The following is a 26,240-nucleotide window of genomic DNA, read 5'->3' as shown; positions in this document are numbered from 1 at the left end:
ACCATACATTACATCATTAGTTTTTGATGTAGAGTTCCATGATTCATTGTTTGCGTATAACTCCCAGTGCTCCATTCAGTACGTGCCCTCTTTAATACCCATCACCAAGCCAACCCATCTTTTGTTTTCAGTTATATATTGTAAAGGAGTAAAGTTAGATGCCTGTGTTTAGTCTGCCTTTTTTTCCCTGCTAGTTTGAAATGCTTAAATCTAAAATTACTCTTTAAGTAATTAAGTCATTTGAACACCACTGCTGATATGTTCTTATAATTTAATTTCCTGATGATCGTGGCGTAGAAGAATCTGATATGACTTGTCAAGTAGGTCAGAACAGAGAGAAAATTATTTTAGACAGAGAAAAAATGGCAAGGACTAGAAGGCAAGCATGAAAATGTATGGTCCATTAAGAAGCCCACATGGCGGGTGCCTGGGTGGCTCAGTTGGTTAAGCGACTGCCTTCGGCTCAGGTCATGATCCTGGAGTCCCGGGATCGAGTCCCACATCAGGCTCCCTGCTCAGCAGGGAGTCTGCTTCTCCCTCTGACCCTCCTCCCTCTCATGCTCTCTGTCTCTCATTCTCTCTCTTGCAAATAAATAAAAAATTAAAAAAAAAAAAAAAAAGAAGCCCACATGGCTAGATTGTAGGATATGTATATGGATGGCAGATTGGAGAGGGTAGGTGAGAGGTTGTGCATGGGAGAAGATAAAGATGATAGATGCTACTGATTGTAAAGGTGATAAATCTGTGATTAGGTTGTTAAAAAAAAAGATCTTTTGTTTACTGTACTGATTAAACTATTTTCTTAGGCAATGGGAAATCATTAGATAATTTTAAGGAGGAGATAGACATGATGAGGTCGGGAGTTTAGAAAATGAAGAAGTAGTAAGAGGCTGTTAGAATAGTCCTGGTAATAGATGATGTGGACGGGCGCCTGGGTGGCTCAGTTGGTTTGGCGACTGCCTTCGGCTCAGGTCATGATCCTGGAGTCCCGGGATCCAGTCCCACATCAGGCTCCCTGCTCAGCAGGGAGTCTGCTTCTCCCTCTGACCCTCCCCCCTCTCATGCTCTATCTCATTCTCTCTGTCAAATAAATAAATAAAATCTTAAAAAAAAAAAAAAATAGATGATGTGGACTTGCACCAGGTCTGCTAGTGGGTCAGGGAGGGGTTATATGAGAGGTGTTTTTGGCAGTATGACAAATAGACTATATTAATTTATTCCTTCATATTTACTAAATGGTTCCTATGTGCCAGATACCGAATGGGTGGTAGTAGGAAAGGGAGAGAGACAAGAAGGATTCTAGGGTTCTGTGCTTGAAGAGCAGATTGGGTAGACAGTAAAAAAGGAATCAATTTGAGGAGGGAAAATGCATTTTATTTTTTTTTTCTTGGAGGTATTTGTAACGGGTTCACAGAACTTAATTTATGGTCCTGTATTTTCTGTTTAGTATCTTCAATTTATAAGAAGTGAAACTGGGTGTCTTCCCTTTACTTCCTCTGTTAGGACTAACAGAAGTAAAAGTGCAACTGTTGTTAGTTTTGTTAAAAAACAAAATTCAGCTGAGTGATTTTAAAGATTCAGTTGGCTTTGTTCAGTGATTCTTGAATTGGGTGGCATCCCATCTAGCAAATAGAAAGGCACTCCAAAGAGCAGGTACCTGTGATCCCATGCCCCCTTTCATACTCCGTCTTGAACCACTGTCACTTATGTCCATTATACTTGTGGCACATTGGCTTCCTTTCTGTTCCTTAAAAATACCAAGCTCATTCCCACCTCAAGGTCTTGTGTTTGCTCCTCCCTCTGCTCAGGATGCCCTTTCTCAATTCTTTGTGTAGTTGGCTCTTCTCATCCTTCAGATCTCAATTCCCATGTCATCTCACGGGGACTTCTTTGACCACTATTTTCAAAACTTCCCACCGCATCCCAGTCATCTCTCCCTATGTCCTTCCTGGCACTTCTTCAGCACAAAATTATCTTGTTTGTTGTTCATTTTCTATCTTTTCTCTTTGAAGTGTAAGTTTCATCATGACGGGGACCTTGTTTCTTGTTCACTGTATCCTCAGTGCTTAGAATAGTGCAGTATTTGTAATGTTGGTAAATAAGTATTTTTATTAGATGATCAGACACTGGATTAAATATCTCTGAAGTAATGATTTTCAAATTTTATTCATAGCATTTTTGATGAGGTATAGTTAACATTTTTTAATCTCTAAGTAAAATCATTTTTTTTTAAAGATTTATTTATTTGAGAGAGCGAGAATGAGAAAGAGAGAGTACATGAGAGGGGGGAGGGCCAGAGGGAGAAGCAGGCTCCTTGCTGAGCAGGGAGCCCGATGCGGGACTCGATCCCAGGACTCCAGGATCATGACCTGAGCCGAAGGCAGTCGCTTAACCAACTGAGCTACCCAGGCGCCCTAAGTAAAATCATTTTTAAGATCTATTAAATCTTTAAGCCATTTGAATATTATTTAGTGCATTATTATTTTGATAAAGAGTACCTGGACCACTTATTTAGTTAATGTTTCTACTAGAGGCCAATAATAACATATCCATATTTGAATGGAGCCTGGTTGGTTGATGGCAAAAATTTCTTGGGAGTAAATGAGGAATTTAAACCATTTAAATGGATTATAACTATTTGATTTTTCCAAGTGGCACAACAGTTAAATAAAAGTATTAAGTGTTTTTTTTTAAAAAAGCACAAAAGAATTCTTCAGAAATAGTAGAGATGTTGTGGGTATATGCTAAGGTTAAGATACCCTGAAATTTACAGAGTTGCATTAAAGGACATACAGGGTGGGTTGGTTGTACCCATCAGGAAGTTCACAGAGGTCTTTGTGGGTAGTATTAAGATGAGAACTCTAGAGATTCTCTTAGATTTCACAATAGCCCAAAATGTTTTTGAACATACAGCTTTAGAGAGAAGTTACTTGCCTATAATTTTCCAATTAGCTTTTATCCTCTAGCCTAAAATACACAGACATTGGTGCCATGCAGGAAAATAAAAATTATAAATATTCTTTTTATGAACTGGTTGGTGTAAGAGGAAATAGATAGCTCTTTTTATTAGACCTCATTTTGCTTTTCATTTTTCTATCCTAAGATTGAAAACAACTTTAAACATGTAGTATGTGGTATTTATTCCTCACAAGATTTCCATGAAATCATATCCTCATTCCAGCTTAAAAACTTTCTAAGAAATTGTAACAATTTATAGGTCACATGATTAGAAAATAGCAGCCTGGGAACTAGTAGATTTCCTTTTGCCGATACCATGTTCCCTCTACCACAGTTTCACTGTTTTCAGTATCAGCATAAAAATTTTGATTTGAACCTTAGCATTTCTTATCTTTTTAAGGACAGGACCGCTTTGTTCCTAGTTTCTGAAGTAAAGAAATTGGTTATTTTAGCTGTGGAGGAAGCAACTGAGTTATATTTAATTTTAGCATTTAGAAATGAAGTTAGACTCGATGTGGCAGGTTTGGCTTTAACTCCTTTTCATTGTACTTTTTAAATCTACAGATTTATCTACATATTGGTTGATTGACATGTCAGTAAAAACCCGCCGTATTTATTATACTTCACAATATATTTTTTTAAAGTTTTCTTTATTTATTTGACAGAGAGAAACACAGCGAGAGAGGGAACACAAGCAGGGGGAGTGGGAGAGGGAGAAGCAGGCTCCCCGCTGAGCAGGGAGCCTGATGTAGGGCTCGATTCCAGGACCCTGGGATCATGACCTGAGCCGAAGGCAGACGCTTAACGACCGAGCCACCCAGGCATCCCCACAATATTTTTATACCTCTTAGTGTTAGGAAAGAGTGTGTTTTTGTGTTTATGCACAGGTCGCGGTAGTACAGGAGTTGGAACAGGTAGAATTTTCAGTTCTGGTCCTTAAATTGGTTCATCTGTGAGGGTATTTTGGCTAGCAATTTTTAAATTTGGTTTGTAAACATTGTGTTTAATATATACAAAAAAGCTACAGAAGAATTCAGAGATAACGAAGACATTAGACTGCTCTCAAATTTATGGATGGGATGGGGGCACATATCAACAAGTACATAAAAAACAAAACAATATATTAAGTATAATGGGAACATAGAACAGGATAAGCAATCTTTAGTGGAGGAATTTGGGAGAAACCCGTAGAGAAAGTGGAATTTAGGAGGCCTTCTTCTGGAAATCCCTTGTGTTTTGGAAAGACGTGTTAATTTGGGCACAGAGGTAGAAAGTGTAGGAAATGTAGTGTAGGGGCGCCTGGGTGGCTCAGTCGTTAAGCGTCTGCCTTCTCAGCTCAGGTCATGATCCCAGGGTCCTGGGATCGAGCCCCGCATCGGGCTCTCTGCTCTGCGGGAAGCCTGTGCTTCTCCCTCTCCCACTCCCCCTGCTTGTGTTCCCTCTCTCGCTGTGTCTCTCTCTGTCAAATAAATAAATAAAATCTTAAAAAAAAAAAAGGGAAATGTAGTGTGGTTGAAACAGGATGTGTGAGAAGATGGATGGTAGCAGTAATATTGGTAAGTAGGTTAGGGTGAGGTTTTAGAAGGTCTGAATATAATTCTAAAGGGTAGTGGGTCTAAATAGTTTTCTAAAGGCAGTAGGGAGTGATCTAAGGTTGTTGAAAAGAATACCGAGATCAGGGCCTAAGGAGATTTACATAAACTACCTTTTAAAAATAACCTGTGTTCGGGGATGCCTGGGTGGCTCGATCGAGTCCCACATCGTGCTCCTTGCTCAGCGGGGAGCCTGCTTCTCCCTCTGCCTGCCACTCCCCCTGCTTGTGCTCTCTCTCTTTGATAAATAAAAAATAAAATTAAAAAAAAAATAGCCCGTGTTCCATTTTTTCTAAAAGTTTCTGCTGTATTAAGTTCTGTATATGTAACATTGATTTAACTAATAGTAGTGTTTTGGGTGAGTTAGTAAAGGAATTCAGAGAAACTCCTGTACGTTATTGGAATTGTTAGCCTTTATTGATTTGTGGAATGTTTGGCTAGATGGCAAACATTCTCTTAGGTGAGAAACTAAGGCCCAGAAAACTCAGAAATTTATTCAAAAGCACATAGCATTTACTGTCAGAACTTGGATCTAGAACCCATTCTCCTGACACTTAGTCATAGCTTTTTCTCTGCTCTACTTCCTCTCCTGCATATTATAATGTACTGGAGGATTAGAATCATGAAGGAGGAAAGATGCCTCTTTTTTTCCCTCTAGGGTGTTTATATATAATCAAATGACGTGTAGGTATACTGCTTTTATTTATTTATTTAGGATTTTACTTATTTACTTGACAGAGACAGAGAGCACGAGCAGGGGGAGCAGCAGGGAGAGGGAGAAGCAGACTCCCTGCTGAGCAGAGTATCCTGGGATCATGACCTGAGCCACCCAGGCACCCCTCGTTTTTATTTAAATACCAGATTTATCAGTACAGGTAAGTGCTAGAAGAGCCATCAGGCTTCAACACTTCTTTCCCAAGTGAACACTTGTAGGAAGCTTCATCTTAGAGTAAGTAGGATTTGAACTGACTTAAGAGGATGGATGAGTGGAGAAAAGGAGTGAGAATAACAGCAAAAGCCAAGTGTCAGGGACAGACATAAGTTGTTTCCGAGCACAGTGAGAGTCGTTACTAGAACGGAGAAATTTGTTTCAGAGTAATGAGAGAAGTGCATTGTAACATGTAGTATTTGATAGACTGCCTTTTTTTCTAACGTAGGGAATGGTTAAAAACGTGACCATTTCTTTGGCTACAAAGAGTACCCCTGGGTATTACTCTATTTGATAGTGAGATTTTATAAAGGCAGACTTAACATACGATCTCCTTGTAGTCCTCCTTTTCCTCTTCCCGGGCTTTTACATCATCAGTGCATTTTGTCTGGTCCTTGACATGGTAAAGAATAATTTCAGATGTTTTGACAAGGAGTAATGATTAAAGCAGTGTCAAGGAGAGAATTAGCTCAGAGTAACTGTCTATACCAAGGTTTAAATATTATGCCTACAGTTAGCTCTGTGGTTTTATAATTGGATTATTTCTATATCTTAATACCCATCCTTCTATCAGATCAGTTGATCAAAAAAGATTAAGATTCTCAATTCAAGGTACCCAGTAAGCTTTCTATGCTCTTTTTCTTTTCCTGTGAATTAATTTTAATTTCATAATTTAGCATTAAAACAGTTGGTTCAAAGTGTCATGAGAATAGACTGTAAACCTGTGTTCCTGGACTGTCAGAATCAAAGAAGTTGGAAAGGCTTTGGAAATAATCTTAATTATTCATGGAATCATTTGTTGACTTATGCTTGTTATTGATATTCATGTGAAATTTGGGTGGCTCTGGGTGTGCTTTGTCAGATGTCTGATTCAGAACACTCTCTCAGCATGCTGTAAAGCCTGTTTTAAAAATAGGTATGAGCCAGTTGTGTCACTGAAAGGTGGTTGACACAATGGAAAAACTATTAAATGAGTTTGCAGAGCAAACCTTGCCATTACTGAAGAAAGGCTTGTGTTGTTTTTTTTAAATAGAATTTTTACTTCTGTAGATTCAAATAAATATAAATAAAATATAACATTCCATATACCTTGTGTCCTATTATAGTTGATTTTCAAAATTTATTTCTAAGTGTAGCTTGGTATAAACCAAAGTGTATTAAAAATTACCTTAAAAGATAATGAAAGATCATTTTATTTGAAGGAAGCAATGTTTTCCTCACTTCCATTGAAGCTTTTTAAAAAAATTATTAGTACTTACATGTACCCACTTAAATATTCCCCAAATATGTTAAATATCTCATACAATTAATACATGGAGTGAATAAAAAAATCCTTTTACATTTTGTATATGAAATGCATATTATTTACACTCTTGGGGGATTAGGAGAGAGGATCTTTATCTTGGTAGATAATCTGGAATTTTTGTCAGTAAAGATTGGGTGAAGTGAAAGGAGGGTAAAATGAAAAGTTGACATTCTCATAGTTTTTGTACCATTTTTTTGTAGTTTGCAATTGGCAAGGGGGGTGGCAGGAGAGGGGAGAAGGAGAGTTCTAACCAGTTTGGAAAACATGTGTCTTGACAAGCATGTGTCTCAACAAATATAATGAAGGTGTAATGTTGTCATGAACAGTCCTGTAGCAGAATCAGTGGAAAAAACTTGTGGGATGAAATGTGTTAAAGCTGATGAATTACCCCCAGAGGTCTCCAGGACAGAAAACCCAAAATGGGGGATTTTAAGTCAGTAAGGGAAAGCTTCCCCAACTGGTGGGAGAAGTGAAAGTAGCCACACCTGACTGAGAAACTTCAGTGGAGGTGAACTTTGAAATCTCTAAATACTCCAGGTACATATAGTTGGGAATTGACATTGTGATTTTATGATAGTCTGGTGGCTATTTTTATTTTAAATGTCAACAAAAACTGATTGCATGCATTCCTTTTCTAAAATGTTTGCAATGTTTTAAAAAGGAAATACAAATATTTCCCAGTTCCTGGCTTGCAGAATTTTTAATATAAAAACTAATAATAAAAATAATTATAATTGAACAGCTGCTATATATCCTGGACTGTGGTAGGCATTTTATGTATTATATCTCATCAGTCACAGAAACCCTCCAGGGGATGAATAGGTAGTTATTCCTATTGTACAAGTGAAAGAAACTGAGGTTAGAGAGACTAAATTACTTCTTCAATATTATATACTAGATAGTATTTGAATCCGAGTCTTTTGACTCTATGCTCCTTCTGTGACAAATGCCAGGGCATTTGTCGGGGATTTCAAAACCTAGTTTGCTTGAATTTTGTCAGTTAAAGACAGAATTGTTATCTTAGGAAAGGTAATAAAACAATCTGGTTTACAACACTGTCAAAAATACAGGCATCGGGGCGCCTGGGTGGCTCAGTCGTTAAGCATCTGCCTTCGGCTCAGGTCATGATTCCAGGGTCCTGGGATCGAGCCCCGCATCGGGCTCCCTGCTCCGCGGGAAGCCTGCTTCTCCCTCTCCCACCCCCCCTGCTTGTTTCCCTCTCTCACTATGTCTCTCTCTGTCAAATAAATAAATAAAATATTAAAAAAAAAAATACAGGCATCAAATAAATTCTGACTTAAATTTTATTTAGAGATTGATCATCTGAACATTTGACCTTCCGGAGAGTAATTTTCTTTAAATTTGAATCCTAATATGCTTCCAAGAATGATTTATAAACCTCTGGTATTCTTTGGACTCTGGGCAAACTCTGGAGCTGTAGCATCTATCTGTACAGTCACAGATCCGTGCGTGCTAGGATCAGCTCACTACGGTGCATTACTCCCTGGATTTTCCCAAAATCCTCTGTGGCCTTGGATGATCCTGGTTTGTAATGACTTCTGGGGCCAGTGTCCGCGTTTGAACCTGTTTAGGCTCATCCCTAACACCGTACCAGAGATGCCCTCCATGCCATCCGGGTCTTATGACCAGAGAAGTATTCCAGAGTTAACTGGAATCAGCCTGGAATTAATTCTTTCCAGGGCTAAGGAACCATTAGGTTTAGTATGCAAAACTGGTTTAGGCAAACACAAACAAGATGCCTATGAAATGGTCTGTGGTAAATTTCTAAATATTAGCAAACTGTGATATCTGGGAAGTCTTTAATATTAATTATTTCTGTGTAATTAACTCTAATATTGGTTTAGTATTTAACATAAATTAATTAAGTTTTTCCAGTTATTTGATTTTACTTCAAATTGGTGTTTACTGAGTGCCAGGGAACATTAAATATGATTATAAATTTTGGCATCTTTATCAAGCCATCCTTTAGCAACAGTAATTGGCGTTGGTTCCCAGATGGGAACTATAGCAAAACCGATCTGTTACGGAGTGAATGAATTGATTTCTATCATATATGAATTTATAAATGAAGAATTTGCAGTATAACCTGGGAGATTCTGAAATTTATTTAAAAGGCTTATTTTTAAAAAATCCATCATGTTAGAAAATTCGGGTGTTTAATTCACATAGAAAGATCCTTTTATTATGGCAACTGATTTTTGTTTGCTTAAGAAGAGCCTGTTGCTAAAATAGTAATGAGGAAGGGTGTAATGTAAGTATAGTCATACACCCCTTGCTTTGCAAGTAACCAGAGTGCTATATACGCATGTTGTTCAGTCTCCTTTTGGAAGGTGGAAGTAAAGTCGTCTGTATGTTTTTCTCTCTTGCACAGCCTAAAATGACGAATGTGTGATTTCAGTGGAATAAATGGCGTCCAAAGTCACAGATGCTATAGTCTGGTATCAAAAGAAGGTAAGTTCATAGTTAAAGTTTTCAACCTTCTAAATATTCTTATTCTAAAAATGTGTACTTTTTCTTTTGGTGCCATGGAATTATGTCAAATATTACCTGAAATAATGACAAATAGATTTCAGGATATTTCAAGTGGAAGGGGGAGCATTTTGGTTTCCCTTGTGCTAATTTTACTTCTAAAGAAGTTAGAAAGATGATGCTTAACACTATTTTTTCCTCCACTTTTTATTCCACATTATTAAAGTAGCTAGATTAATTATTTTCAGCTATAATATAAGCCAAATTTCCAGGATTTTGAATATAGTTAGCATTTTATAAAAGCATTACTTTTTTCTTGCATTAATTTCTTCTATAGCTATGTTAGCAGAGCTGTTATAATTTTATAACTGTTTTATATCAAACTATAATCTTAATCTGTTTCTTGTAAGTCACAATTCAACAGCTGAATCTTTTCAGTAAAATAAACCTTTGAGGATTGTATTTTTCAAACCAAAATATTAAAATGTTTATTTTGATGTTTTAGGATTAGTTGTCATAACTACTTAACTAGCTGTGTCATCCTATACGTTTCAAAATAAGTTTTGCAAAGTAATTTTTTATGAAGTGAAAGAGAATAAATTACTTTTTTGAAAATACAGTATTTACTATACTTGTGTAGGAGAGTTTACTCCTGAGGAGTGTTGTTTACACTCTTTAAAATGTATGTTGTTATATGTGGTATTTTCAGTTTTTAGTGTATGTAGTGAATTATGTTTCTTTTCATACTTTAAAACATTTTTGGTGCCTGATTCTTCAGGTCCCTGTTCACAAAATATAATTATTTATATATTGAAAGCTTTTCCCATGGGGGGTAAAATCAAACAGTTTGTAAATTTAGTTGAATTGGAAGTGGTAGTTAGAGTGCTTTAAAGATGAAGCAAACCTAAGAATACAGTCCATCTTTAGATGTGTTATTTCTTTTCTGTGTAGAACATACCACAGATACACACTATCACGTTTCATACTGATTCAGAAGTACTGACGTTGATCATACTATTTATTTAGTCTTTTGTAGCTCTATGTTAGTGTCATCTTTGCCTTTGAACTCCAGTCAGCTTAAAAGTGAATTAAATAAAACTAAAAATTATTTTGTCTTTCCTACATAGATTTTTGAAAGCGTTTCTCTTATTGTCAACTTATGAGAGTAGTAATGTTTATTGAACATCTAATCTATTTGGCTTTTTATGTTAAACATTTTGAACTTCACTGAAGATCATTTGTAGAACATCCTTGGTTGACCTTTCTTGGTAACAGAGGGTTTGAAATATTATACTTGCATTCAGTGAGTACACTAATACCCTTCTTATCTGAGGGTCATTTACCTAGCAGCTTTGGATATGTGCAACCAAAAAATTCTCCAGAGCAACCATTACAGATGTCACAGATGGTATCTAGCAAATGTGATCACACATTTTATGTTAGTGAGCCACCAGAACTATTAACCAGATTTTTATTGTTTTTAGTTGTGCTTTTAATTTTAATTTTCTTGAAGAAATACATGTGAATACTTTGAAATATTACTGTTTTAAGGCCTATTAAAAAAAAAAATAGCAGCTACTAATACTGCCTTTCTCTATCCTTACCCAACCTCTGGAGTTTTGCTCCCTAGAGGCAATTATTTTAAATTCTCTACAGCTTAAACCAAAGTTCTACTCCTCATCCCTGGTAGGGAATTAGGAAGGATGGGTTGCAAATGTAGGGTGAAATTTATCACTTTTGGGAGAATGCTGACATTTGTGGGTTGGAAATCAAAGATACTAAATGTCGGGGCACCTGGGTGGCTCAGGCGTTAAGCGTCTGCCTTCGGCTCAGGTCATGATCCCAGGGTCCTGGGATCGAGCCCCACATCGGGCTCCCTGCTCAGTGGGAAGCCTGCTTCTCCCTCTCCCACTCCCCCTGCTTGTGTTCCCTCTCTCACTGTGTCTCTCTCTGTCAAATAAATGGATAAAATCTTAAAAAAAAAAAGGATACTAAATGTAATACAATACTCTAAACTAGGGTTGGCGAATTTCTTCCGTAAAGGGCCATATAGTAAATACTTTAGGCTTTGAGGGCCATAGGGTTTCTGTGACAATTACTCAATTCTGCTGGTTTATAGTACAAAAGCAGCCATAGATAGTATGTAAGTAAATGAAAGGAATGGGGACGACTGTGTAAATAATTTACAAAAACAGGCAGTGGGCTAGATTTGGCCCACAGGTCTTAGCTTGCTTATCTGTGCTCTAACATAGCCCCACACAACAGAGAATTGCCCTGCTCAAAATGCAGTAGTGCTCTGTTAAATTATATTGATTGGTTTTTTTTTTAAATGGTGTTTGTTTTATGTTTTTATGCTTTATGATTTATGTTTTTAAACCTTGCTTTTTCTTGATTATTTCATTAGAGATGTTACTTGTTGACTTCTGACTGTATGATAAAGATTTAGCCCCAGTCTTCCTTCCTCCAGTCCTCCCAAATGACTACAAATTTTGGTGAAATCAGTATGCAGCCTTTGTTGTTTAGAACTGTGTCATGTAATATACTATGATATTTTCTGTCTGCAACTTTTTTCCCCTTTGGCTTGATTTTTCTAATTCTCCAAAGTCTCTGATAGAACTATAAAACTCCTTTTGTTGTAGTCTCTTACATTCAAGTACTCCAGTAGTTAACTCCAGTAGTTCCTTTTTTTTCTCCGCCCCTTGGGAATGGCCTCCTAGAACTCTGCCCCATGCTCCATGCTGGGGGGGTTGTTAGCATGTTACACCTCTCATCTGCCATCTTGGTATTACTCCCTTTTATCATCAGCCTGAGAGCTCCTTTCGCTGCTCTTAGGTCATACAGACTTGTTTTTTTCTTAAATGTATGTTTATTTAAAAAGTCTTTTAGAAGGGGTTATGTTTCAGTGCAAAGAACGCTTGGGTACTGATGCTGATACTTGCTGATTATTTGACCATGGGCAAATCATTTCATTTCTTTGAGGTTCACTTACCACTCTCTACATTAACTTGATAAAGTTCTCAGCCTCTTTTCAGTCATGCATCCCTTTGAAATTGTGATGAAATTTCCAAGTTCTCAGGATCTTATTTCCAGAAAAGTGTATATAATATATAAACACAACAAAATTTCACATCTGATTTGAACCTCGTAAGTCTTAGATTAAATAATTTTTGAAACATTAGTATTTGAACACTCTTTGATTTTGTGACTACCATTTGATAGTATTCAGCTTAGTATCACTATAAATAAAAACCAAGCAATGTTCACCTTGAATTTTCTTGAAAAAAAAAAAACATATATATGTATATATGTTTAGTTGTAATTCACTTCAGTGTCACCTTTCCCACTAGAAAATGGTGACATATTTATATTTTTTTAGTACTGAGCACTAGCTAACTTGAAAGACCATGACTTGATTTGTAGACTGTTGTGACCATGAACTCTAATATCAGATGTGAAATTTCCAAGAGAAAATAAAAACAAAAATTTTTAAAGTATTAAAATGTGTGTAGAAGATCTAATTAGGTATCAGGTACCTTTTAACAAATTATTCTGTGCATTATTTATTTTGAGATTTTTAAAAGTTCTTTAACATCTGATTTTAAACTTCATTTTGTACTACTAGAACCATCCAGAGTCATGAATAATTTGAAAGTTCCTGTTGAAACAAAATAATTTTCAGTCATTAATTCGGAGGAACAATTAATGCTTCAAGAATGGAATTAGGAGAAACCAGAGTAGTTTGTTAATATTGGGCTGTTAAATGTTTTTTATAACATAATACTGTGCTTTCATATTTCTAGTTTCTTGTTCCTAAGGAGAGGGGATTATTTGTCTTTTGGAAGTCATTCTAAATAGGGGCCTGGAGTTACGTGGTTTCAGAGATAATTGACACACTACGATGTTGACCCATAGGATTTCGTTGTAAATACGCAGGTCAAATTATGAGAGAATGAGGTTTTGTTTTCAGAAGGTGAATACATAAGAGAAGGGTGGCCCAGAAATAACCCTCAAATCTAACTTCATCTGTAGAAATGAGAAAGAACTGTATGATACAGATCTTGGTCCTTACCTTTATGGAGTCAATATCCAGCAAGAAAGTTTGAATGGATATGCCTAGTGGCTTTTAAATATAAGCTAACAGTGGGATTCATTTAAGGTTTAGTTTTAAATGAGAAACTAGCCTGAGTAACATCAACTTGACTGACACTTGAAATTCTCTACGTTTTTAGTAAAGTTCAGTTTTGTGTGTGTGTGTACTAAGTATTTACATAGAGCATTTCAGAGTTGCACAGATGATGAAGTGTTATGTCTTGGGGCTCCTGGGTGGCTGTCAGTTGAGTGTCTGACTCTTGGTTTCGGCTTAGGTCATAATCTCATGGGTTCTGAGATCAAGTCCTTTGCTCTTAGCAGGAAGTCTACTTAAAGATTCTCTCCCTCTGCCCCTCCCCTCACTTGCAAGCTCTCTCGCGAGTTCTCTCTAAAACAAATAAATAAACCTTAAAGAAGTATTAAATTTCAGCTTTTAGGATGACTGAGTAGCTCAGCTGGTTAAGGATCCGACTCTTGATTTCGGCTCAGATCATGATCTCAGGGTGGTGGGATCGAGCCCCACATCGGGCTTCACACTCAGCACAGAGTCCGCTTGGGATTCTCTCTCTCCCTCTGCCCCTCTTCCCTCTCATGCTCTTTGTTGCATGCGTGCTTTCTCTCTCTAAAATAAATAAATAAATCTTTAAAAAAAGAAAGAAAGGGTCATGTATTCCAATTCTGGCTTAGGAGATGTGAAGCTTCTGGGACAAGTCTGCCATCTCTTAAAAAGAGACTCAACAGTAATAATAGCAAAAGTTACATGACATTTATTGTGTGCCAGGCATTTTCTAATTGCTTTACATTTATGAACTAATTCAACATAGGTAAATAAATGAAAGAGAAGGTCTGGGGTTACCTGGCTGGCTGAGTCGGTGGAGCATGTGACTCTTGATCTCAAGGTTGTGAGTTCAAGCCCTGTTGGGTGTGGAGCCTACTTAAAAAAAAGAGAGAGAGAGAAGGTCTGTTGCCTGTTTCTGGACATTGGTGAGTGAGGCTCTGCTGCCTGAAGCTGTCATAGTTACCTGCTCCCATGAGGGGAGCTTGTCAGCAGGCTGGGGATGGCAAAGGTGACAGATGGAAAGAACCTGAGTTTTCAGGATTTTTGAGCCACAGAATTAACTCGGGAAATGTCCTACTTAGGAACTTCTTATTGTGAGAGTTAATAAATACCTTATTTTTTCAGTCACTTGAGCTGGAGTTTTATTTCCTTGTAGCTGAAAGTATTCTAAGTTATATACAAGAAATGCATTCTAATGGGATGTTGATTCCCATGCAGTCCTCTTTTGCCTCTGAATGGTTATAGTAGTAGATAGCAAATTAAGGCTTACCAAAATAGAAGTACTGAGCCTCAGACAAATGGTTTATTATATTTTCTCTATTAATTTTTTCTTTTTTTTTTTAAAGATTTTATTTATTTATTTGACAGAGAGAGACACAGCGAGAGAGGGAACACAAGCAGGGTTGTGGGAGAGGGAGAAGGAGAAGCAGGCTTCCCGCGGAGCAGGGAGCCCTATGTGGGGCTCGATCTTAGGACCCTGGGATCATGACCTGAGCCGAAGGCAGACGCTTAACGACTGAGCACCCTAATTCTTTTTCTTGAACCGTGTTCTCATATGTACAGTTAAGTCTTTAATGTAATTTTAGACTACTGTGACTCATAGTATGTTATGGTTGAAAGAACACTTGGTATTTGATGTTGTGACATCTATCAGCTTGTAATATTGAACATGTTACTTAATCTCCTGAGCCTCAGTTCCTTCTTTTGTAAACTGAAGATAGTCATGGTTCCCCTATGTGCCTCACAGGGTTATGAAGGAGTAAATCTATTTTAACTATGATTTTTAAAAAAATTTTTGAAGTGGTTTATGAATTGTTTAATATATACGAAACATCACTCTTAAAAATAGTATTAGTTATGTATTTTATGAGTTAGGATATAATTGATGAAGAATTAGAGTGGTTTTGTGTACTGAACAGTTTCTTTAATAACCATATTTATAGTGCACGTATTCCTCCTTCCATCTGGCCAAAGAGGTGGCTATATGGCTAAGATAAGACCAGAGATGGTACCTCATCTCCTTGGCCATAGTAATTGGCCCAGGTATATCTGATGACCCAACTGTCCTTCTACAAACCCTTTTTCAATTAATTAGAGAGAGAGTGCACATGAGCACACGCTGGGAGTGGAGGGTAGGAGCAGGGGGAGAGGGAGAGAGAGAATCCCAGGCAGGCTCGAGGCCCAGCGCAGAGCCTGACAGGGGGCTCAATTGTACGACCTTGAGATCATGACCTGAGTGGAAATCAAGAGTCGGCCACCCAACCGACTGAGCCACCCAGCTGCCCCTGACCATTTTCTTTTTAATTAGAGCTGATTGAAAAGACCTTTTTACTTCTTTTAAGGAGCTAGAAGGATGAAAATCAGCAGCCAGAAGAGAATGAGACAGCACCAGAGTGGGTTAGGAATTGGGAAAAAAGAGACACCACAGGCCACCATGGTGCTCTAGTCCCTGGATTCAGTCCACCCTGACATTCACTCTACCCCTGAACTTTGAGTTGTTTAGCCATGTCAGCCATTAAAGCCTCCCTTTTTGTTGATGCTAGTGTGAGTTGGAGTTTTACTTGTAAAAGAGTTCTGACTAATGCAGAGGCAGTATATACACATTTTACTGAGGTACAACATACTCAGAAGCTCACACAGATTTTAGGCTTTCAGCTTCATGAATTTTGACCAACTGAACACCTGTTTGTGTCCTGTTTGTGAAACAGAACTCAGGTCAAGAAACCATGTTATGAGCTCTGCAAAGCCTTCCTTGCCCCTTTCAGTCACAACCTGCCCTCTTTGAGGGTGACCACTATACGAGGCAGTGTATCTTAGTGGGTAACAAGAACATAGGTTTTGGGGTTGGAAAGCTGAGATTTGAATCCTTGTTCTTGGAAGCCAGTATGATTTTGGACAGGTTGCTCAATATCTCTGAGTTTTACTTTCTTCATATATGTAAATGCTATTTTTTTTGTACTTATTTGAGGATTAATTGATGATATATGTAAAGTATTAAGCCAAGTGCTCCACAGGGTAAGCCTTCAATAAATGAAAGTTATTTCAGTTACTCTTACTTCATATTCTCCTTACTTATCAGATGAATTGCTCCTCAGACTTATTTCATGGATTCTAAAAATTCTTATGAGGCTAAAAAAAGATCCTTACTCTTACTTGTAAATGAAAAACCTAGAATGTCAGGCTTCTAATATTCAGTGTGAGAACAGCGGGTATTTGTTGATGTTTGCTGTCTAACACTCACACAGTAAAGTCATGATTAAGTGTAATTTATGAAGCCCAGCTGTCTTTACTGTAGTCACCAGTCATGTTTTCCATTTCTTCCTTTTTCATGTCACTTACTTGCCAAAAACAAGACTTGTCCTACCAGAAATAGATTGTTTGGTTTAGTTACTAAAATATTTGCCTTTTCACTTAAGATTTTTCTCCCTGTTTTAGTCATGAAGTTCTTAATTTTCCACCTTCATCCACTCCCAGGTTGGCTATTTCTCTTAATTTTCCTTTTTTCTTCTTTTTTGAAGGACACCCACGTTGGCTATTTCTAGCATAAATAATTTGAGTTTCAGTTTTGTTTGCAAGGAAGAAAAACTATGCTGTGCAGTAGTCACAGTAGTTGGACTTTAGAGATCATCTAGTTTCTGTTAAACTTTTTGCTTTATAGATAAGAAACCTGATGCCTGTAGATCTAATAACTTGATCACGGTCATGAATTAGTAATAAAGCCAAAACTCGGTGTACTGACTTTGAGGTCATTCTTCCTTCTGTACTAAAGTTGCTTTGAAAAATGAACTGAAGAAACTTCTATAAAATTTCCTTATTTGATTTGAGAATTTTTTTTAGATGACTTCTGATGTGAACGTGGGGAGGTATACATCTTCTTTTAAGATGATGAGTATTATATATACACATCTATTGATTTAACAACAGTAATGACAGTGATGATGATAGTACCACCACACATTTAAATAGCATTTATTTTTCAGAGTGCTTCTATTTCTGTTTTTAGGTTTCATTTATTATGATAATGAAATGACTTAACTTAGTGGCTATGTCAAGATATTAAAAGAAGTTTTATAAGGTCCCTGGGGCTTTCATAACACAGGACCACAAACTAGATTGCTTAAAACAGCAGAAATTAATTTTTTTCACAGTTCAGGAGGCCAGAAGTCCAAAATCAAAGTGTCAGCAGGGTTGGTTCCCTCTGTAGGGAGGCTTGAGGGAGAAATTGCCTCATGCGTCTCTTCTAGCTTCTGATGAACACAGTCCTTGGTGTCCTTGGCTTTCTGATGCATCATTCCAGTCTCTGCCCCCATCTTCACGTTGCCTCCTTCACTCTTCTTACAGGGACACCAGTCAATGGATTTAGTTCCACTCTAAATCCAGGATGATCTCATCTTGAGATCCTTAACCAATTACATCTGCAAAGACCCTATTTCGCAATGAGGTAACATTCCAAGGTCCTGGGCAGACATGAATTTTTGTGGGATACTGTTTTCCCCACTACGGAAGTATGTCTAAAGCGTAGGATTGGATTGGTTTGAATGGATTCCATGTGGAGATGTGTAGCTTTATGTCCTTCTGTGTAGCTGTATCCTAGACCACCAGTATTGGACTGAGTAAAAGAAGATCAGGATCCTCAATATTGTCTTCATATTCTTAAAAGTTAAGGTTGTGATTTACTTAGTTCCTCCTATATGAAATGTTAAGGAATAAGTTTGTAGTAGAATTAGGCACAATTTTCTGCATCTAGTTCTTATTAAATACATAGATATTTATGTTCTTTAATTATATGAAGTTTAGTGTCTTATTTATTATAAATAATAATAATATTCTTTCCCTTTAAAAAAGTGCATGTAAATTATACCACAGTGTGTATTTCTCAATATTCTAGTCTTTGAGGGTCGTCAGATCTACTTTTTGATAAATTTTTGACTGTCTCTTAAAATGCCAATTGTTTCTATTTGAACCAGACAATATTGTATGTAAAAGTAAATATTTAAATGTGTATTAAATATTAATCTATTGTTCCAGATATAAAATTATAGCAGTTGAGTTAAAGTATGAAGTTTGAAAAATTGAAACTCTTTTTTTTTTTTTTAAAGATTTTATTTATTTATTTGACAGAGAGAGAGATAGCGAGAGCAGGAACACAAGCAGGGGGAGTGGGAGAGGGAGAAGCAGGCCTCCCGCTGAGCAGGGAGCCTGATATGGGGCTCGATCCCAGGACCCTGGGATCATGACCTGAGCCGAAGGCAGACGCTTAATGACTGAGCCACCCAGGCGCCCCGAAAAATTGAAACTCTTATTGAATCAAATGTACAAGAACATATTTTTTTCTATTTTTTTCCAGTAATTGCTACAGACTTTTGAATAATCCTCTATCTCTTTGATGCTTCAGGATTTTGTATTTGGGGCTAAATATGTACAACACGTTAGACTGATTATGTGCTGGAGGACGTATTTGGCTTTCCCGAACGATTTTAGATTAACTGATTTCATTTTTATTTTGCTAAGCTTGAGTTAGTTTCTTAACTTTACTGAGCTTAATTTGTCTACATTGTTGAGATGAGAATCCTTAAAGATCGCTATGATAATTAAATGAGATAACATTAATACCAAGTACACTGTTGGTGTATAGTCTGTGTTCAGTAAATATTGCTGAATAGCAATTCCTCTGCCCTCTGTTCTCTTTCATTAAATATGGAGTGTTGATATTAATAATATATTTGGATAACTAAAGGTTTTGGTTAGTAGTTCTTCTAAACTGAACATTTTGTGTCTATTAAAATAGAAAAACATCAAATTTTTTTGTGTTTTTGAGAATTCTGTACTTGAATTTAATTGCTCTTTCCCTTATCCTTTGCTTTAATTTCTAGCACAAATAGTTTTTTTCTCAGCCTATGTCATTATGTGTTTGAGATCATTATTTTCTTTCATGGCAAAGAGAGGTGCTTTGGGAAGGAACAAAACAAAAATACATTAAAAAGTGGATAGATTAGGCGCACCTAGGTGGCTTTGTTGGTTAAGCATCTGACTTGGCTAGGGTCATGATCTTGGGGTCCTGGGATCAGCCCTGTCAGGCTCTGCGCTCAGCAGGGAGTCTGCTTGTCCCTCTCCATTTCCCTCTGCCCCACCCCCACTTGTGCTCTTCTCTGTCTCTCAAATAAATAAATAAAATCTTTAAAAAAGAGTGGATAGATTAAATATAGAGAAGGACAGGTGCAGTTTCTTAAGTTTAATAGCACCTAGCTTTACGTAGTATTTGCAAACACACACTGCACTATTTGGTGAATTTTCTGGGTATCTTTCCTTAAATGACCAAACTTTGTTTTATTTTTGGCTCTTTCCAAAAGTTCTTTAACACTCACTGCAAATGGAATAGAAATGGCCTCTTCTAATATTTTCCTGAGCAGTGGTTGTTTTATTAATTACAGCTTTGGTGTACAGCTTTGGTGTAGAATGCATTGTGATTTATCTCTCTTCCTTTGCTGTGAATTTTCATTTCTATGGACTTATCTCCATTTGTTGTTTAATCAAGTAGTATAATTGTGGGTAAATTAATTGCATTGCCCTGAAGCAAAACCTGAGGGAAAGCTCAAGGGAATTTCAATTTGGGTAAAAATTCAAGTACTCCAGTGAACGGATTTTTCAGACGGGTCCTTAAATGGTTGAGAAACCTTCATTTCCTTCTTTCCTTCCTTCCTTCTTTCCATATCTCTTCACCTGAGGCTATACCTGAGGTTGCTTGGTGCTAGAATCTAGCTTCTTACCAAGGAATCAGAAATGTAGAGAGGGAAAAGACCTTAGAAAGTAACCATTCTAATATTTTGAGTTTACAGATGAGGACACTGAGAGATAAGGGAACAAGGTTTTGTTTTGTTTTTTAAATCTAGTCTAGAGATCTTGTCAGCTGTACCATGAGTTATAGAATTTCACTTTTTGAATGAGCAGAACCTATACTTAATTGAGATAGCCAATTCAACTCCCATGGGTAAAGAAAATGGAAAAAATAGAAAAAAAAAATACCTTGCACTGTTCCCTAGCAGTGTCCTTCTGGGTTGCTACCCAGTAATGTTTACAGACTGCAAAGGGACCTATATTCAGTACTCCTAAGTATAAAAGTACTGGTTTTACAAAAACACTTTCAGTAGAAAATTCTTTATCTATTTTTAAAGTTTTTGCAACATCTTTTTACCATGTTTAGATACCGTGAATACATAAACACCTCAATAGTTATTATTTATGTTTGTCCTCTTTAGAAACTGAGTATTTGGTAATAGAAGATTTTTGTTTTTGTTTTGCAAATACTTTGATACGTCAGAAGTAGGAATTTGTACATACTACATAACTTCTTTGAAATGCTGTGGTTTTCTTAATTTGCTTATGACTTTTTTTTTTTTCTTTTGGATAAACGGAGTAAGTTATTGCATTAAAAGGAAACATCTATTTGCCTACAGCAGTTGCCATATACAGGGCCTAATAATTAAAGTAGTTGTTTACACAGGTATGAGAAAATCCAAGAAACGGTGTTATTTGACTAGAGTTGAAGTTTTTAATGGATAAAACTTTGTATATCTCTTGGGAGTTGGGAAGAAAATTATTTTATGACATCCTGGAAAACTAGTTTCTAACCATTTTCATTTTCTGATGAATAGATTTAAAATAGAAATGTTAGTCAAGGATATAATGTTTGCCAGTTATATTCCAAATATCTTGCAGTCAGTTTGTCTTTAACCGTGGTAACAGACATAGTGGTGAAATAAGTTGGTAGGTTGCCACTGACTGCCTAAAATTAGGCAAATGTACCAGGTTTGAAAAAGCCTGAGAGTGTCTACAACACTGGTGTTAACCTGCTGTATGTTTATAGTTCCACAAAGAATAACAGTTATAAATGCTGTTTAACAGTGACTTAGAAGCTAAATTGCTCTTTGCCATATGGCCCGAAGAGTTTATTCAAATGAAAGCTGTTAATTCAGTACCAAGGATTGATTCATAAGAATAAAATGCTGAACAAAGTATACAACTTAAACATTTAAGTTGTATTCATTCAAATTTTTGCCTAAAATTAATATCCTTATCAAATGGATATGTCATACTTGTTCATTTAAAGTGCATCTTACTTTAGTTTGCTTTCTGTCTTTAGTGTCTTCCCTACCCCACCCCATGATGGGATTAGAAATACAGGTAAAGAGTTCTGGTTTACCTTGTTTATGGAGAAATGGGTTGGTATGTGGCTGTAACCAGGTAAAAGACAGTATTATAAAGAGAAAGTCAGGTGGCCTTATTAAAGTTTAATTCTTTTAGAACTTTAGGAAATGAGAAGATGAGGTCTTATTTTTGCAATCTCAAAATGGTAGACAGCAGGATATGTTTTTACTACTGCCTTATGGATAATGTAGTACTTTCTTATATGATTTATTTTTATTTACTGGTAGAAAACTAAGGAAATTGCTAGGTGAAGCCTTATTATATTGACTTCATATAGGGAAAATTCAGTACATTTAGTTTAGTTTTTTTTTTTTTTTTAAAGATTTTATTTATTTATTTGACAGAGAGAGAGCACAAGTAGGCAGAGTGGTAGACAGAGGGAGAAGGAGAAGCAGACTCCCCGCTGAGCAGGGAGCCCGATGCGGGGCTCGATCCCAGGACTCCGGGATCATGACCTGAGCTGAAGGCAGACGCTCAACGACTGAGCCACCTAGGCGCCCCAGTACATTTAGTTTTATCCACACAGTTTGACTTTTAGGATTAAAGACTTTTATTACCAAGACACTCTCTCTTTCTCTCTCTCCCTCTTTCTCTCCCCAGAAACATAATGTCCTGGTAAAATTTGCATCTCTCTATACTTAAATAACATTTGTGGTAGACCTACTATGTATCAGGCACTGAGTACTTATCTTAATACAACTCTGCATCATGGGGGAACCAAAATGCAAATAACTATTAGACTTTATGGTAAATGCTACAATAGAATTATTTTTAAAGTGCTGTGGGAAGTCACAGAAAGTTCCATCTAAATTTGTTTTTCCAGTCACTGTTCTGTCACTACATTTATCTCCTAAATATTTTTCAGATTTGCTATGATCTCCCTTTCTTCTTTGTTTTCTTCTTGTTACAGTTCAGTACTTTCTCCTCACAACCACCAGGGTGGTTTATCGTAAATAAAATTTGACCTTGTCTTTACCTACTGAATAGCACTCTTCTAAGACTTCCTCTCAAGTGTGGTAGAAACTCCCAAGTTTCTTCACAAGGCCTTTAAGGAATTTTTTAAAAATCTAATTTCAGTTAGCTTTCTAGCCTCATCCAGCCTTTAGGTTTTTTATTCACTAACTGTCCTCCACCAGATACAACTTGCTGAAGTCTCCCCATGCTGTTTTTCACCTTCCTGCTTGGGATGCCCACCTCTGTTTTTTATTTCTCTTTCTCTCTCTCTCTCTTTTTTTTAATCTAACTCAAATTGATCCTTAAAACTCAAAGCTAGTCTTCTCCCTCAAGGAAATCTTTCATAATCCCATGGAGACTGGATTAGGTCCCAGGTTAGTGCTCCTCTACGAAAGTTGTATGTGCTCTGTTCATGGCAGTCGTGGAGTGCTCTTTTTTTTTTTTTTTTTTACCTTGATTCTTTCTCTTTTTACAAGTATACAAAGTAATGTGGTAGTTACCTATCATCCTTCAAATATCAACACTGTTATTTGTTTGTTTTTAATTATCATTGTGAACTCTTGGCCTAAAGATATTTGATGTGATTCAGCCCGTTGCACTTGTTGATGCTCAGACTGTTCTGTCTTGCCACAGGAGCCTATTTAGGTGGCTTCTGAGTCTCTAGTCATATTGGTGTTCTTTTGAAGAAACAAATTTGAAATGGGAGCAATCCTTTCTGCATAGAGACAGGAAAAGCTACAGAGAGATTTTGATCCTTTTTACCATCAGATACGAACATGCTGAGTTGGTGGTAGAGTTATAAACTGAACTCATTCTGCTCCATCCAGGAGCAATTTTAGGGAACTCTTTTTCTATAAATTCAGTTTTTCTTCTATCTCTTTGTTACAGTGGTATTTTGTGTATTCTGGCATTTATCACTGCTCGACTTGCATTATAATTAATTTCCTCCTGCTAATCTGTGAGGGTAGAAATCATTATTTTTGTATCTCCATTATTCTAGTGCCTTATCTTATAGTTGGTACTTGGTAAATGTTTGCTGCTTTGATAACAGTGCTGTCAGGAGACAGTACTTATATTAAGCTTCTATTTAGTTCATGTAGTTCTTCATTATTATATTGAGTGCCTAGGAGGTGGCATGCACCAAGCTAGACACTTATTCAAGTAACTTATTTAGTAGTAATAGTAGTGAAATAGTCCCTATACTATATCTATTACATTAAGTGCTAATAAACATAATGCTTTAGCCTATAACAACATTTCCCAAAGTGTGTACTGCATAATGTTAACGGGTGTTAGTAGAATAGAGGAATTTTGTTGTCAAGAAGTTTGGGAGATACTGAGCTAGACAAAGATAAACAAGTTTTTAATTACAGGATTTTATTATGCAAATATGTGTAGTGTTACTTACTGCCGAAGAGGCAGACAGGGAAGATATCATTTCTCAATTTACTGGACTTAGTTTTTTTCCCCTAAGTGTTTATGGAACATACTTAGGAAAATGCTGGCCAAGTTACATCAGAGAATGTGGTGGAGTGGAAAGGGCATGGAGTTGTAAGTCAGAACTTGGGTTTCTGCCCCCAAATAATAAGTGTAGGACTTTCTGACACTTCTTAAAATCTCAGTTGTCTTATCAGTGTAAGAAGTTAATACTGGTCTATACGGTGTAAGACTGCAAATCCTTTACAAAACACTCGACAAAAATTGGTACTTTGTACAGTCTTAGTGCCAAGATAAATAGTTCATTATAAATTTAACAAATACTATAAGGGAATATTTTATTTCTTCCTCTGCAGAGTTTTTCCTAAATCTCTATACTAAAGATTAACGGTGTAACTTCTGTAGATATACTTGAGGTTTTTTTTTTTAAGATTTATTTATTTATTTATTTATTTATTTATTTATTTATTTGAGAAAGCGTGCACATGCACATGGGGCAGGGAGGAGGGGCAGAGGGAGAGGGAGAGAATCGCTCAAGCAGATTCCTGACTGAGCACGGAGCGCAATGCGGGGCTCCATCCAGGGACCCTGAGATCATGACCTGAGCCAAAATCAAGAGTCAGCCCCCCAACCAACTGAGCCTCCCAGGTGCCCCACAGCATACCTTTTCTTGACCAACGATGATGATGGTCCAGTTCCCTTAGATTCTTATTCTGAGCCATCTGGACTAAGCACCCAGAAGCAATTTATCTTAATTTTTTTCTCCATTTTAATGTTATCCTATATAGATAAATGGAAGGAAGCCAAACAAATTAATGTATTTGATTTTGAATAATTTAGATCTGTTTCATGGTCTCATTTTTTATTTCAGATGATTGAATGAATAGCAGTAATATTAGGTATTTTCTAAAATACAAATGTACTTAAATAAACAATATATATTAATACTCTTGGCATTGAAATTGACTTAAAAATATGATACACATTTTTATGCTATTTATAGTACACTGTTAGAAATATGTAAACAAGGAAAGTACTGTCATCTTGATTGGTATTATGTACACATGGTTTAGTCAGAGTTATGTTTGAGAATAATAAACCAGAGTACATCCTATGATAAATATTGAAAGAATGTAAATAAAGCATATGTGTTCCTTCCTTGTCTCATGCTTCAGTATGAGGGAAAAGCAAGCATTGGGTAATTCATCCAGATGACATAATAGCTAACTTTTATTGAGCTCTTATGTGTCTGTTACTGTTGTTTGCTCAGTGTCTATTAGCACATTGTATCCTCATAGTTACCCTATGATTAATATTAACTATTTTACATATTTTTAGGCTGAATAAATTGGACTTTGTGAAGTTTTATGTTTCGCTTTTTTAACAGGGTCTGATAGCTTCCCTCTTGGCAAGGCAATCGGAGAAACAAGAGAGACAGAAGTATCTGACAGTAGTTAGGGGTTAAATGCCACTCTTCACAGGCACCTTAGTGATCAGAGTCAAGGCAAGAGAACATAAGTGGGTTTTGTGTAAGGATAAGAATGAAAATACTGGTAGGTAATTACTGGCTCAGTTGTGGAGCCAGTCACCTGGATTTGAATTCCTGTGTTGTGCTACTTATGTTTAACTTTGTATAATTTAAGTTTTTGTAACTGTGCAATAGGGATACTGTAATATCTACTTCATAGAGTTGTGAGGATTAAATGAGTTAGTACATGGAACATGTATCTGGTGTTTCATAAATAATAAATGCTAACTCTTTATTATTGTTGTTATTACCAATATTAATTGCCAAAAGTTCTCCCTCTGCCCCTCCTCCCTGGCTCAGGTCATGATCTCAGGGTCCCTGGATGGAGCCCCGCATTGCACTCCGTGCTCAGTCAGGAGTCTGCTTGAGCGATTCTCTCTCTCTCCCTCTGCCCCTCCTCCCTGCCCCATGTGCATGCGCGCACTCTCTCAGGACTGGAAACCAGAGACCCTAATATCTTTCATCAAGATTGGGGTTGGGGCCTTCCATCCAGGCTGGGTCCCAGTCAGTCCATGGTTATTTTATTTTATTTTTATTTATTTATTTACTTATTTTTTAATTTTTTAAAAATATTTTATTTATTTATTCATGAAACACAGGGGGAGAGAGAGAGACGCAGAGGCAGAGAGAAGCAGGCTCCCCGCCGAGCAGGGAGCCCTATGCGGGACTCGATCCCAGGACCCCGGGATCATGAC

The 26,240-nt window shown here is 36.8% G+C and overlaps 1 protein-coding gene across 6 annotated transcripts in view; it reads left to right on the top strand.

The window, feature by feature from the left end:
- Nucleotides 1-26,240, top strand: part of PHTF2 (putative homeodomain transcription factor 2) — a 114,514-nt gene that overhangs the window by 20,960 nt on the left and 67,314 nt on the right. For 4 of the 6 annotated variants that reach the window (XM_054505328.2, XM_045864816.3, XM_064575382.1 and 1 more), the window contains one exon: nucleotides 9,177-9,256. In XM_054505328.2, the coding sequence (XP_054361303.1) occupies nucleotides 9,212-9,256 (45 nt within the window). In that variant the 5' untranslated portion in view covers nucleotides 9,177-9,211. Of the gene's footprint in view, nucleotides 1-5,288; nucleotides 5,426-9,176; nucleotides 9,257-26,240 lie in introns of all 6 variants that reach the window. The other 2 variants (XM_054505325.2, XM_064575381.1) reach the window with 1 other exon arrangement.

This window comes from Mirounga angustirostris, unplaced genomic scaffold (genome assembly GCF_029215605.1).
Source record: "Mirounga angustirostris isolate CCGP_5_RB_7025 unplaced genomic scaffold, mMirAng1.0.hap1 SCAF_12, whole genome shotgun sequence".
NCBI lineage: Eukaryota > Metazoa > Chordata > Mammalia > Carnivora > Phocidae > Mirounga > Mirounga angustirostris.
Note: the sequence above shows the minus strand (reverse complement) of the source record. Positions and strands in the feature narration are given on the sequence as shown.